The sequence below is a fragment of the Camelina sativa genome, chromosome 10 (genome assembly GCF_000633955.1).
Source record: "Camelina sativa cultivar DH55 chromosome 10, Cs, whole genome shotgun sequence".
NCBI classification, from domain to species: domain Eukaryota; kingdom Viridiplantae; phylum Streptophyta; class Magnoliopsida; order Brassicales; family Brassicaceae; genus Camelina; species Camelina sativa.
Genome location: NC_025694.1, coordinates 7,647,272 through 7,663,256, shown reverse-complemented (window position 1 = coordinate 7,663,256; position 15,985 = coordinate 7,647,272). Strand labels below are relative to the sequence as shown.

General features: G+C 34.7%; 2 protein-coding genes across 2 annotated transcripts; both read right to left on the bottom strand.

Moving 5' to 3' along the window:
- On the bottom strand, window positions 6,934-9,004 carry LOC104717796 (31 kDa ribonucleoprotein, chloroplastic). The gene is made up of 4 exons (XM_010435424.2): window positions 8,444-9,004; window positions 7,980-8,081; window positions 7,267-7,548; window positions 6,934-7,169 (listed from the first exon to the last, which is right to left on the bottom strand). Exons 1-4 carry the CDS (start codon window positions 8,891-8,893, stop codon window positions 7,107-7,109), a joined length of 897 nt encoding a protein of 298 aa, XP_010433726.1. The 5' UTR covers window positions 8,894-9,004; the 3' UTR covers window positions 6,934-7,106.
- On the bottom strand, window positions 11,104-13,069 carry LOC104717795 (probable pectate lyase 18). The gene is made up of 3 exons (XM_010435423.2): window positions 12,814-13,069; window positions 11,876-12,625; window positions 11,104-11,756 (listed from the first exon to the last, which is right to left on the bottom strand). The coding sequence occupies exons 1-3, from the start codon at window positions 12,927-12,929 to the stop codon at window positions 11,396-11,398; spliced, it is 1,227 nt and encodes a 408-aa protein (XP_010433725.1). The 5' UTR covers window positions 12,930-13,069; the 3' UTR covers window positions 11,104-11,395.

The following is a 15,985-nucleotide window of genomic DNA, read 5'->3' as shown; positions in this document are numbered from 1 at the left end:
TTAAATCATTTGTATTGAAGAGTTATCTTCTTAGCCTCTAATACTACACATGATAAATCATGAGAGCATGTGTGATTCACATGGGATAACATCATCAAGTCCATTACAAAGTTAAAAGATTCTCAAAATTCCCAACTTTGTGTAGGCTAGATTTGTTGTCTATAGTATGATTTCGGATTCAATAAAAAGAAAATGTCGAATTTTTGGTGGTACTATTATAATTTTAAGATACAACAAATGAATTTACAGGTTGTAGAGTTTGAGGGTACACGTGGATGGTTGGTTGCCCTAGAATTGTATTTACTGGCTGGATCATGGGATGGGGGACCAATACAATACAATTAACCCCTCCTCCATTTTTTTTTGCAGTCAACTTTTATATCCCTATGTATACAAAGATATAAAATTAAGTAGTATTTTTTTCTTTTTTTCGAATAATTGAGTATATTACTAAGATATTAAGAGAGTTTAGGTAGCTCTAATGATAATTTGTTTGTCCAATGAGTAAAATAGGTTACAACATGTTTTGGACGGTTTTATATCTCTATTATTTTGTCTAAAAGAAATTGTGGATGTTCGAATGATAGTGACAATAATTAATAAATTGCGAATAATGTATTCTAGTAAAACAAAACGTTGACGATGGCTCCAAAAAATAATTAATAGAGGAGGATAAGTATGTAAGAGGGAAGCAAAGAGACAAGTGTGAAAATTAATGGAATAGCTGGTCGAGAAGCTAAAGGCAAAGGTTGGGATAAGAGAGTTCCAAGACAAGATCTGGCTTGAAAATGAATCTTCAATGTCGCTCTATTCTCATACACTTTGTTTCCTCTCCTATCTTTTTAAAACAAAAAAAATGTTTTTCGTAGTTTTATGTATATTGCGTCTATTATTTCTTACGCTGTTAGGAGTGTTAGCCTGTTACACATGCATATGATGAATACATATGGACCATTTCTTGTATATCCCGACAATTGTTGCATTTCCATATTCTGTTAAAGCGACTGAACGAGCACGATTGAGACTTTTTACTTCTTGAATTTTTTGTCTTTTAAATGCATATATATTTCACTTTAATGGAACCTGCCATCATCATCAGTTGAATTTAAGCTGGAGTATTTCATTTAGACCAGAAACGTGGGACTATAGTGATATACTTGTCCCGCCTAGAAGAGTTAAATATGAAGACTTATTAAGCTCGGATTAAGGTTATTTCTTTAGGTCATAAACAAATCATTCACCTAGCTCAAATTATCACTGCATTATTCGCGATTACAAAGACGTAAAAAAAAAGAAGCTTGTTTCTCGCTGGTAGTATACATATATAGAGATCCAAAAACGATCGGTGTAAAGAAATTTTAAAATGACGCGGGTTGTTGTCACAACTACGGATCAAGACTGAAGGACAGACTTAGCTTATAGAGTAACAGTGAGAGCAGGCTGGACTCATTATATATCTACTGGGCCATGTACAAATCAATTCAAGTTGACCTTAAATCCACGAGTAAATAAATATGTTACTATAGGTCATAGACACAATTGTGTGTAATGGTATAGTACTGTTACATTTTCAAATTCTCTACACAACTTACGCTTTAAAAATCATTGTGGGTCATTTGCGGCTGTCTTAGCAGTCTCACCTAGGCCTGGGCACTAATACCCGTTACTCGTATTCGACCCGTTACTCGGTTCGTACCCGTTCCAAAAAAAAGGTATCCGCAATTTTAGGGTCGAGTGAAGGGTATTATAATTATATTACCCGTGAGTAAGGGACGAGTATAGGATATTAGTTTAATTTTCAGTACCCGTCCCCTTACTCGTCCATTTACCCGTTTTGTTACCTACTCGTTAATACCTTTTAATATTTTGTATTATTATTTATTATTAATTTATAAATATATTATAGAGTTAAAGTTAAAGCTTAAGTTTAAGTTCAACTTAGCCTAATTGAAATGATATTTACGATGCTCAATTAAATTATAAATTACTTTTATTTTAAAGTTTGTAATTTTATAATTTTTGGAACTATATGTTGCATATATTTATGAATTTTTCCTTTTTTGGCTCTCGGAATATGAAATTATTATTGCGATTATTGATATTTTTTTACCGGGTACTTGTTTTTCTGGGTAGAAGTAAAGGGTCGGGTATTTAAATGGTCAACTATTTTTTACCGAGTACCCGTTTTTCCATGTACTCGTTATTTAAGGATCGAGTAGGAGTAATTTTTTTCTATTACCCGTTAGAACCGGGTCGGATAAAGGGTACGAAAAAATTCAAGGGTACCCATCCCGTGTCGAGCTCTACTCCCAGCACTAAGTAAAGTACCCGGCATGGGTGAGAGGGTAGAGTCAGAGCATTGCATAAAATGTGTAAGCTTTTTATCATTTGTTCTTAGCTAACATGGGAAAGAAAAAGAAAAAGAGAGTGTGTGCATTTGATGAAAGAGTTCCTTGTATTATCTCCGGCAAACTGGAAAAACTTGTTTAAGAATTTGGGGCAAAGATTCCAGCTAGACGTAGGTGATATATATAATGTTTTATAGGCTTATCCATATTCTTCTAGGATATATTACATAAGTTTATGAAACCAAATAAGTAAGCCATCTAAATAAGCGTAAATTTCGTATTATTCTACACTTCTGGGTCTCAGAAACAAAAGGAATGTAGTATGTCTTTGGAGTTGAATAAGGCCAATATAAGAAATTTTCACGGTCAAATGAATTCCAAATTTAGGAACGTAGAGGCGGATTGAAAGCCATAGTCATTCGAAGGACAGTACATGATGGTCTGCATTCTGCTATATCACCGACCAACCAAGAAAGAAAACGCAAGATCGGCCAAAAAACTCAACTTCCTGAACCAGCCATCATGAACGCTTGCCTAGGTCGAGGACTACTGAGTCCCTGGCCGACATCCCTACTTGGTAATTAATGATAACTTTCTTTTTATGATTCCTTTACTGAAGTCATAACTCTTTTGCTATTTTATGACGTCGATGTCCTTGATTAACCATATATAGTGCATCTTTTAGGATTCACCAAGAATCATGAATGGCTCTGAATAAACATTGTCATATATGTCGGTGTGATTTCAACTGTGACATAATGTTTACAATTAAGACTAGTTTTCTCACGCATGATTTTGTTGGGTGTTGTTGGATCAGAAAGTGTGGCCAATCGAGAGATTATGACAGAGGTTCCTTTTAAGAGCACAATTTATAGATATTNCCTTAAATCCACGAGTAAATAAATATGTTACTATAGGTCATAGACACAATTGTGTGTAATGGTATAGTACTGTTACATTTTCAAATTCTCTACACAACTTACGCTTTAAAAATCATTGTGGGTCATTTGCGGCTGTCTTAGCAGTCTCACCTAGGCCTGGGCACTAATACCCGTTACTCGTATTCGACCCGTTACTCGGTTCGTACCCGTTCCAAAAAAAAGGTATCCGCAATTTTAGGGTCGAGTGAAGGGTATTATAATTATATTACCCGTGAGTAAGGGACGAGTATAGGATATTAGTTTAATTTTCAGTACCCGTCCCCTTACTCGTCCATTTACCCGTTTTGTTACCTACTCGTTAATACCTTTTAATATTTTGTATTATTATTTATTATTAATTTATAAATATATTATAGAGTTAAAGTTAAAGCTTAAGTTTAAGTTCAACTTAGCCTAATTGAAATGATATTTACGATGCTCAATTAAATTATAAATTACTTTTATTTTAAAGTTTGTAATTTTATAATTTTTGGAACTATATGTTGCATATATTTATGAATTTTTCCTTTTTTGGCTCTCGGAATATGAAATTATTATTGCGATTATTGATATTTTTTTACCGGGTACTTGTTTTTCTGGGTAGAAGTAAAGGGTCGGGTATTTAAATGGTCAACTATTTTTTACCGAGTACCCGTTTTTCCATGTACTCGTTATTTAAGGATCGAGTAGGAGTAATTTTTTTCTATTACCCGTTAGAACCGGGTCGGATAAAGGGTACGAAAAAATTCAAGGGTACCCATCCCGTGTCGAGCTCTACTCCCAGCACTAAGTAAAGTACCCGGCATGGGTGAGAGGGTAGAGTCAGAGCATTGCATAAAATGTGTAAGCTTTTTATCATTTGTTCTTAGCTAACATGGGAAAGAAAAAGAAAAAGAGAGTGTGTGCATTTGATGAAAGAGTTCCTTGTATTATCTCCGGCAAACTGGAAAAACTTGTTTAAGAATTTGGGGCAAAGATTCCAGCTAGACGTAGGTGATATATATAATGTTTTATAGGCTTATCCATATTCTTCTAGGATATATTACATAAGTTTATGAAACCAAATAAGTAAGCCATCTAAATAAGCGTAAATTTCGTATTATTCTACACTTCTGGGTCTCAGAAACAAAAGGAATGTAGTATGTCTTTGGAGTTGAATAAGGCCAATATAAGAAATTTTCACGGTCAAATGAATTCCAAATTTAGGAACGTAGAGGCGGATTGAAAGCCATAGTCATTCGAAGGACAGTACATGATGGTCTGCATTCTGCTATATCACCGACCAACCAAGAAAGAAAACGCAAGATCGGCCAAAAAACTCAACTTCCTGAACCAGCCATCATGAACGCTTGCCTAGGTCGAGGACTACTGAGTCCCTGGCCGACATCCCTACTTGGTAATTAATGATAACTTTCTTTTTATGATTCCTTTACTGAAGTCATAACTCTTTTGCTATTTTATGACGTCGATGTCCTTGATTAACCATATATAGTGCATCTTTTAGGATTCACCAAGAATCATGAATGGCTCTGAATAAACATTGTCATATATGTCGGTGTGATTTCAACTGTGACATAATGTTTACAATTAAGACTAGTTTTCTCACGCATGATTTTGTTGGGTGTTGTTGGATCAGAAAGTGTGGCCAATCGAGAGATTATGACAGAGGTTCCTTTTAAGAGCACAATTTATAGATATTAAACTTCTTGTTTCTTTAGGAACCTCTAGTACCAACTAAAGTTAGAAGATTAGGTTGGATTACAATTTACAAGGTAGATCACGAGAGTTAATAGCTAGGAAACTATATCCCTAAGTATCTTCATACCCATATAGAGACAATGAAGATGTTATCCACAAATAGACGGGAAAACGAGCTATTTCCCCCTAAAAACTACGATATCTAGCTAGATAGAGCCCGAACTATAACTNTTTTAGGGTCGAGTGAAGGGTATTATAATTATATTACCCGTGAGTAAGGGACGAGTATAGGATATTAGTTTAATTTTCAGTACCCGTCCCCTTACTCGTCCATTTACCCGTTTTGTTACCTACTCGTTAATACCTTTTAATATTTTGTATTATTATTTATTATTAATTTATAAATATATTATAGAGTTAAAGTTAAAGCTTAAGTTTAAGTTCAACTTAGCCTAATTGAAATGATATTTACGATGCTCAATTAAATTATAAATTACTTTTATTTTAAAGTTTGTAATTTTATAATTTTTGGAACTATATGTTGCATATATTTATGAATTTTTCCTTTTTTGGCTCTCGGAATATGAAATTATTATTGCGATTATTGATATTTTTTTACCGGGTACTTGTTTTTCTGGGTAGAAGTAAAGGGTCGGGTATTTAAATGGTCAACTATTTTTTACCGAGTACCCGTTTTTCCATGTACTCGTTATTTAAGGATCGAGTAGGAGTAATTTTTTTCTATTACCCGTTAGAACCGGGTCGGATAAAGGGTACGAAAAAATTCAAGGGTACCCATCCCGTGTCGAGCTCTACTCCCAGCACTAAGTAAAGTACCCGGCATGGGTGAGAGGGTAGAGTCAGAGCATTGCATAAAATGTGTAAGCTTTTTATCATTTGTTCTTAGCTAACATGGGAAAGAAAAAGAAAAAGAGAGTGTGTGCATTTGATGAAAGAGTTCCTTGTATTATCTCCGGCAAACTGGAAAAACTTGTTTAAGAATTTGGGGCAAAGATTCCAGCTAGACGTAGGTGATATATATAATGTTTTATAGGCTTATCCATATTCTTCTAGGATATATTACATAAGTTTATGAAACCAAATAAGTAAGCCATCTAAATAAGCGTAAATTTCGTATTATTCTACACTTCTGGGTCTCAGAAACAAAAGGAATGTAGTATGTCTTTGGAGTTGAATAAGGCCAATATAAGAAATTTTCACGGTCAAATGAATTCCAAATTTAGGAACGTAGAGGCGGATTGAAAGCCATAGTCATTCGAAGGACAGTACATGATGGTCTGCATTCTGCTATATCACCGACCAACCAAGAAAGAAAACGCAAGATCGGCCAAAAAACTCAACTTCCTGAACCAGCCATCATGAACGCTTGCCTAGGTCGAGGACTACTGAGTCCCTGGCCGACATCCCTACTTGGTAATTAATGATAACTTTCTTTTTATGATTCCTTTACTGAAGTCATAACTCTTTTGCTATTTTATGACGTCGATGTCCTTGATTANAAAAAAAAAAGATTGGGATTGTATTCTAAATCTGGGTTTTAATTGGGTTTGTGCTTTAACCAGATCAAAATCTGGTTTTTTCTGGTTTATAATGGTTAATAATCGGTTAAATAAATTTCAAACCGATGGAACTCATGGAAGTGGGTAGATAGATATTGAACTATTAATCTGAGGAGATTTTGATTTCAAACTTTTGATTTGGGGAGAAATAAATTTCAAATTTTGTTTTCACGGACATATAGATCGGGGTTATAGTTCCAGCTCTATCTAGCTAGATATCGTAGTTCTTAGAGGGAAATAGTTCGTTTTCCCACAGATAGACAAAGAACTTTTTCAAAGGATTTCATAAAGTCTTAAGCCTGGCGATCGCTTAGTACCTAGATCCAGATCACCTTTACTATGATTGCAGCCTCACATCCCAAGTTAGTCATAACGGAAAGCCAGCAATTAGGAAATTAAACTATAAATGATAGATCATCAAAGAGAAATACATATTACTTTAGAAGAAGCTTAACTTTCGCATTTAGAGTTCAGCCAAAAACAATCGTTGAAGAGTGTAAGAATCTCATCTAAACAAAATGCAAGAGAGGGAGAGAGAGGGCACAGATAATCTCAGCTTTTTAAAATCCACGCCTTGGACGCTCTTCCGCTACATTCACTCTGATTGCTCTACCCTCCATGTTCTGTAAATAAAGACACAAGGAAAGATCAATTGAGAGCCACATCACAATATCATGTTAAATGCATTAGCATAACTATACATGAGGAAAAGGAGATTACCTGTCCATCAAGAGCAGCGATGGCGTCGTTAAGTTCAGTCTCGTTAGACATTGTGACAAACCCAAATCCACGTGAACGACCTGTCTCACGGTCATAAACCACCCTAGCTTCCACAACTTTACCATGCTCACTGAAAACCTGTTCTAGACGACCATTGTCCACATCCCATGGAAGGTTCCCTACATAGACTCTGAATGCGGGTTCATATACCCGAGGTGCGCGTTCTGGGCGTGATCCTCTTGGAGCTGCCTTGTTGACTGTCAGAAGACGTCCATTCAGATCCTGATAAACCATGAAAATACCAATACATATGCTCAGTAATGTTCTCAAAGTCAGAATCATATGTTATCGAGTCCCCAATTCAAATCACTTGCTAAAATGTCTTAGCCGCAAACAATTCAATGTAGACACAACAAATGGGGGTAAGTAGTGAACAATTGAGACAATGCATCAATCGATAAAATGCAAAAGCCTCCATATTCGATTTACAAAAACAAAAACAGAGAACGCGTGACAAATAGTAACATTGTACAAAGTTTTAGATAACAGAAATCCACAGACCCAAAAACAAAAACTGTTTTCTTGGAGCAAAAAGACATGAACTCTGGTTGAACTAAGAACAGAAATGCTACTTATGCACCAAAATCAAATGACCAATATTCAATCACAAAACATGGTAATACTTCAGATATCATTGAAACATATCAACTTACATAACGGTTGAACTTCTCAACAGCTGTCTCAGCTTCTTCCACGGTACTCATTGTCACAAATCCAAACCCACGACTCTGGTCGGTTTCCCTATTGTATATAACCTTCAACCAGAACAATTCAAAGAATAGTAACATTATCTCTTGAACACAATAAAGGGAAGACCTTGAGTAACAATATAACATCAACTGTAAACATACACTCAAAATCAAAAGCATAATGTCAACAGAGAGAACTCAACACACACAATTCTGACTACTTCAACCATTCTCTCAATTCAGAGAACCTCCAAGCACACTTACAAGCCAAGCATTTCACTTTCCTCATTCATTTGACTAATACTTCGATGCTTACAGCAATGGACATAACATATATGACCTTAACTTAAAACAATGCATAACGAAACATACATAAACGCCATCATAACAACCATAAGAGCACAAGAAGAAGAGCAGCTAAAACTCACCTCAGCGATTTCAACAGTACCGGCTTGCTTAAAGAGCATAGCCAAGGCTTGGCTATCAACATCATAAGCCAAATTCCCGACGAAGAGCTTGGCTTCTTCCGGTGGCTCCGGGAACTCGGCTCCTTCGCTGACATCTCCTTCACCATCTTGTGACTCGAAAGCCCGCTCGTTCTCCTCGACGGCGACGCTTCCTTCTCCACCTTCTTCAGCCCAATCGGAAGTCTGGGCAACGAAGGAGACAAAGGGGGATTTTTGAAGGTGGGTTTTGGTTTTGAGAGATAGGGAGAAGCTTGAGAAAGAGAGGGGCATGTTAATGCGTCCGGTAAGGAGAGAAACATTGGAGCAGCGAATTCTGGAGGAAGAGATGGAAGGATGGGAGAAAATGGTAGAAGAGGAAGAATCCGCCATGGCTAAGGGCTTCAAGGTTGAGGTAACGATAGAAGAAGCCATTGGTGAGGGAATTTGTGTGAGAGAGAGAGAGAGATAGAAGTGGAAGGAGAGGAAGGGAAGGGTTTTAGAACGGTGGGGCGAGATAAGGATAAGGAGGGCCGAGACAAGCAAGCTTCAAAATGGGCTCTTTTTAGTACCGAAGTGAACAAAATAATTTTAAGAACCAAACACAAAAAAAAATAGGGCAAACAAATATTTTGAAACAAAGGAAAAAATTGAAGAAAACAAAACCATAACCTCTTCTTGGTATACCGGAGTTTTTTTTTTTTGTTTTTTCTCGGTTTAGAATATCTGTTATATTTTTCACCAATGGTTAAATAATTTGCTGGTTCAATTTAGTATTTAAATCTGATTTGTACGCACTATAGTTTTTTTTTAATATGTATAACAGTGAGCTACATTTTCTGAAGTTCTTGCCACATATCATTTTTAGTGATATTCTAAATAAAAATGTGGACACAAATACATTTTTCAAGTTTTAATCACGATTCACTTGGTGAAACATGTTCTTCGCACTTATATTTGATATATTTTTTCTTTTTTACTATGTAACATAGAGATGTTGAGAAAGCCCTTTAGCNAAAAAAAAAAAAAAAAAAAAAAAACATAGAGATGTTAATTTGGGTAAACCCACCATATTAAAATTTACAATGGATTTCATTTACTCTAAAATAATTTAAACCTATTTAAATTTGCAATCCATTTAAAAATTGTTAAAATTATTTGGATAATAGAAGTATGTAATTTCTAATTAATCATTAATTATATAATATCATTACATTATAATTATGAAAAAACATATTTTCCGTCAAAATTGCAGATTTTTCCTCATATACTTCCACTCAAACTATAATTTTTCTTTCACAATACAAAGTCTCATTTTCAATCTTATTCATGGACCTAAAATTGATCCGAAAATGACTTCATCTTATTTATAATCGATCAAGAACCAAGATTGAAGATTCCAATTAGGAAACTTTTTTTAACCTTTCATATATTAGCCTTGCCATTAGTAGTAGTTTCCTTCGGTGGAGGCTTGTGTGCAGCATTAGTATCGGTTTTGTCACGGGTTCGAGTCTCACTTTGAGTACTTCTGATTTGTTTAGCTTTAATCAATTATATGGTTCCTTATCGACAAGTGTTACTGGGATATATCAATCAAGTATACTCGTGTTAATATATACCCAAATTAACAGAACATTTAAGTAAAAATGTAAAATACTCAAATTCAAATATAATGGATTTTTTTTTTGGTTTAAACAAATATAATGGAAAGTTACAACTACAAGTGAGAAGTGACAACTGAATTAACTGACTCCACCACGTGACAGCAGAAATGCAACTATTAGTTGCAACTTGCAAGTTTCCCAATAACTCTCAATATGAGAATGAAGAAGATTTGTTAGTTTAAACAAGAAACAAGGGAGCAATACCTAGTCTGATGCTCTAAAAAAAAAAAACTAATCTGTTTTTGCAACTTTACATTAGCATAGTTTAATACTCACTGACTAACCAAATCGAACCAGCCAAAGCACTAATCACACCAACTACGTCACATCATTCGTTGCGACCATTTGTTAGTTTCAAAATTTTCTTCTTCCTTTGGTTGCTAAATGTCATTATTATTGTTGCACATGGCCTTCCTTAACAAATAAAATGCTGCACATGGGCAAAAAAAAGAAAGGTGGTTAGTTGTTTAATTAGTTACTTTCAAATTTTAAATGTAATGTATCCCCCCATAATCAGTGGACAGTAGTCAAACACGAATATGAGACAAGCCCATCAAAAGTAGAGCTACTCTGGTATTTGACTGCTCCAAATTTTTCTTTCTTTTTTCCTTATTCCAATCTATCAACTCCACTTTTATAAATTTCTTTCCCTATTTTTATGGGTAATTTTTTCTTTATTTAACCGGAATCGATGCATTGGCCAGAGGGAAGAAAAAAGAAAAGTCGCGAGAGTTGGTCAAACATTGACTGGCTCACCACAGCTTTGACTAAAAAAGTTACCATTTTACACAACACTCCAAACTTCTGAATAAAAAAGTGAATTTTTCGGAAAACCAAAGCCTTTTTTTTGAACTGCCAAATGGTCACATTGTAACTAACCTCTCCATCCATCCATGTGTGTACGCAAATTGATAACTTCAAATTTGTTGTAACGAACCTATTTTATCTTTGCGCTCATATAGTAAGAAAATACTAAAAGAGAAAGACAAATTATATTTATATTAATATCAAAGATCAACACATCTGCACTTGTTCCCACACTTTAACCTAATTAAAAGATTCCTTAAAACAGGGAATCCTTAAGAAGGGTCCTAAAGATCAGAGCAAGCCAGAGGTTGTATTCTCCTTACAATTTTACCCGAAATGAAAAGAAAAATTAAAAAAAAGAGGGGTAAAAAGATGGTATTAATCATCCCCTTAATTGGTGGGTGGCTTTTTAATTGCCTTTTCCTATATATAAAATTGGTAAAGTGTGACCCCAACTAAGCCACAATCAGCAACGGGAACTCTTACGGCAATTCAGTGCACCAGAGCTAAACGTCAATGGTCCAACGAGAGAAGACGGTTTAGCACCAAGGCTAGAGGCCTTTGCATAGCTAGACGAGGCTGCACCACCTGATGGAGTAAAAAACGCACCGTTTAGCAACAAATCTCCAGAAGATCTCCAATTCCAACTCTTCCACTCGCTCTCAGGCGCGTCCTCATGCTTAGTCACTTCTTTGCTGAATCTGATATTTGGGGCCAAGAATCTGTTCCCTTGACTATTGATTGTAGGATTAGCACTTCCTCCAATCGCGTACATCTCCCAATGTGTGTAGTCATTGTTCACCACATGGAAGTACCCATGTCTACACCTACACATCAACAACAAAATGGACCCAAAATTAATCTATATCCATAGTCACAATCACATGAACTTATAACACAAAGTAAAAAAAATATAAAAAAAAAACACATATTTTTTTTTCTTTACCTTGGCATCCTTTGGACAAGGCCTTCACCAAAATGGTTAAAAGCAATGGTGATTTGCATATTCTTGTCACGAGTGTAAGTATCACTGTGACCAAGCAGCATGACCTTATCATGATGCGTCATGTGATTATTAGACAAAGTGATAGCCGTCGAGCCCATGATAGCATCAATGAGTCCGTCCTCACAGTTAGAGAGCGAGCAATGGTCAACCCAAACATGACTCCCACCAAAGATAGAGACACCGTCACCGTCCGAAATCGTTCTCCACCCGAAGTGCCTTGGGGAGCTTCGTACCATAGCGTTCCCACCTTGCTTACAGTCATGGATATGAATCCCATGGATGATAATGTTGGTCACGTACTGGATCGTGATACAAGGCCCACCAGAGATGTGTACGGAGACGCCACGGCCGTCGATGGTTTTGAAAGAGTTCATGATGAGCTCTTCCTTGAGCCGAATCGTCATGTCTCGCTGGAAGATAATCCAGAGTGGCTCGTCTTGGATCACGGCGTGTCTTAAAGTTCCGGGTTTGGGGGTAACAGGGTTGTCGTCTCCTGAGTCGGTGACAACGTAGATCCGACCGTCACGGCCACCGATAGCGTTTTTGCCGAAACCAATGGCGCAGTCGGCGAGACGTTGACGGTGTTGCTCCCAGTGAGGGTCACAACGCCAACAGTCGTCGATTGGGTTACCGGTTGTACATGAGAGATAACCTAACTTCCTTCTTGCAGCAACCGACGCATTAATGCTCCTGCGAGCGAGCGAACAAACACAACTTTTTTTATTAAAAACAGAGACTTTTCAAAATGGTCCCTTTTTTTTTTTTTTTGGTAAAGGCGACAACTTTGTAACACTATGCTCAAATGTAAAGCAAAAAAATAAATGATTAGTTGTTCTCAAGTAAATGTGAATGATAAAGTTGAGGAAAAAGATTCATACTTGTGAACTTCTTCAACAACAGATTCAGGGTCTGGAACTGGTGAAGATAAGAACAATGGAGCGTAGAGAAGAAAGGAGACAATGGTGATAAAGAGCTTCTTCGTCTGCATTTTCATTTTTTTTTCTTCTCTTTCTCGGAGGATTAGAGTACAGAGTCTCTCTATCTCTCTCTCGGATTTTGGGGGAGAGAAGAGGGAAGCAAAGGAAGACAAGAGGAAAAAAGTAGTGAGTGGGGGGAGATAGAGAGAAGAGGAAACTTTGGGGGAGTTTATATAAAGATATAAAAGGACCTCTCTCTCTACACTATACACTACTACTATTTGTTATTGGAAATTTTTAAGGTTTTGGTCCCACTTTTTTATATATCTTTAATAAAGAACCTTATAGTATAATAATTAATGCTTAGGATGAACCAATAATATGGTTACATCCGTTACTCAAGTCTAATTTGTTGACAAAAATAAATAAAAATAGCTTCCCCCAATCTAATTAGGTCGGAATTTGTATACTTTTCAAATAACTTCCACATGACTTGTTTAGCCGAATAAATATATAAATCCAGGAAGTTGGTGTTTAAAGTTTATTATAAGGTTCCAAACCAATTGTAGTAACCATTCTAGTTGATAACATATGTTATAATTATGCATGTATTTATAATTGTGCTTTTAATGGTTTTTTTTTTGTTTCATACATTTAAAGAAAACAACAAAGTCGAGATTTAGAAAAACTCGACTTTTTTCTTGATTGGGCATGCTTTAAATGTATTATGAATTCATGAATTTAATTATCTACCAATGGCCTTCACAAAATTCCTATTTGTTTTGAGTATACATGTTCTATAATCTATATGGTCGTCTAGCGGAGAAAGACATCAAGGCAAATCCTTTAAATCGAGATAAAGAAGCTAAAGCATGCTATAAGATATCGAATTGGCAAGCAATGATCGTTTAGTGGAACCATATCAGTAAAATACTGAAATACCTCCACACTTTCAAGCAAAAGTTTGCAACACATTAGGCCTATATGTTTCTTAGATTGTGTATTCATCGGAGTGTCACTTTTTTTTTTTTTTAAACAACTTTTCCTTACAAATTCCAAGAAAAATCTTAGATATTTAGAGGCTTTGATTGGTATCACTAATTAAGGTTGTTTGCAAACGAACCGCCCCTATGATCACCAATCAACAGATCGTTTGAAAATAGTGGTTGAACATCTTGATTGGAGATCTTGCTAGGAAAAGGTGGTTAAATCTGATTTTTGGTGGTTGCAAACACCAACTTGAGTCACTCGATGAAACCAACGTTTGGTGAGGTTCAAAAATTACAAAGCTTTTATTTTGGTATTTTGTTTTTTGTTTTTGGCGTTGGATTCTTTTTATCTGAAAAAAATAAAGAAAAAGAGTGAACATAATCTGATTTTACTCATACTTTTCAGGAAATTTTTTAACCTTTTTATTTAATAAAAAATATTATTGAGAAGAAACATCACAAAAAAAATTTCTATTTATCTTATATATGTGTGTTTCTTACATATGTTATGGGCTGATCGGAGATAAATATGTAAATTTCAACTCTAATGATAAAAGTAGTATATTGCATTATAAAAATTCTCATTCAACTATATTAATATTTCTTATTATGAACTAGATAATGGTTTCAATTTTTTATAGTTTTTAGAATTTATAGTATAAATTACATTTTTATAATTTATTACAAATTTTTTAAATAATTTATGATATCTTAATATTATAATCTATTATCATAATGACAAAACTAATTATTTAGCATTTTAACATTTTTATCTAACTATGTTTATATTTCATATTATGAATTAAATAATACTATATTACTCTAAATTTTTATTTTCCAACTAAACTAATTTAATTTTTTTACTAATTATTATAATTTATAATATTCAACCGGTACAATGTTACGAATCAAACTAAATACTCAACCGCTCTCTTTAACCTCATCATCTTTTTCCTCTACTATGTTTAACCGCTATCTTTTAAACTGCATTCTCTACAATTGCTCATAATTTTCTAAGCGCATAAACGAGGTTACCAATCAGCCAGAATCGTTTGTTTCACCAAATTTCTTAGATGGAAGAGATAGTCTACATTCACATGTACCAATTTTGATGGAAGACTATTGGAGGCCAATAAAATCCTCAAAACCTTTAAAAGTGTTTTTATAGTTATGTTTTCAATTATATATTACTTAAATAGATTGTTGCACTGTATACGCTTTATTAATATCTCCTATCAATAGTTTGACACACTAAATAATTCGTGCGGCACCACTGGACACTTGCTGAATATAAAGTATTCTAGATGTAAAATCTACCCCAAACGAGTTGGATTCTATTGCATTTACATAAACAATAATGAAACCTTAAAAAGTGTGTGCTATGGTTTGGTAATTTGATATCTATTTAGCGGTAATTTCTTGTATGAGTAGTCGAATCTAAACAATTCGTATCCTATTACTTATATAGATTGCACATATATAATTTTACAAACAAAAATTAAAAAAATCATTGGAAAGTTTCCGTATTGTACCAGTTACCTGAACAAAACATTTATTATTCGGAGAATTAAGATTTCCAACCATATACTATAGCGACATGCCGGGTAATATATATCAAGGGAACGAGAAGACAAATGAGTGAAGATGTTTTTGAGTAATGAGGTATCAAGTACACACAAATAGAAAAAATAAATAATGGAATGAGATGATAAGAAAGAAAACAGTAGAATGATGTAATAAAATGTCGGGATAAACCATTTAGTAGGTCGTAATGATTCTGTTGAAGACAATAGTACCGCTTGCATGATCTTTGCCATCTATCTTCCAATTTTGTATCCTTATGTCTATATGGGTCTTTGATTAGCCTACTTTTTAGATAGGGAATCGAATGATATAAAGTAATTTGAAAAACATAGAAATGAGTTTAAATTGTGAAAACAAAAAATGATAATAGGAAGAAGAAAGATGGATAATATTTAGAACAGTTGATACATATATATAGGAGAGAAATACGAGAAAATGTGAAGTTTATAGGGGTTGTGTGAAAAAAAAAAAGAGAGTATTAAATAGTAGTATATGTTTTAGAATATAGAATACTAGTATTAATCAACAAAAACTTAAAAAAAAAAACTAATCAAATAAGC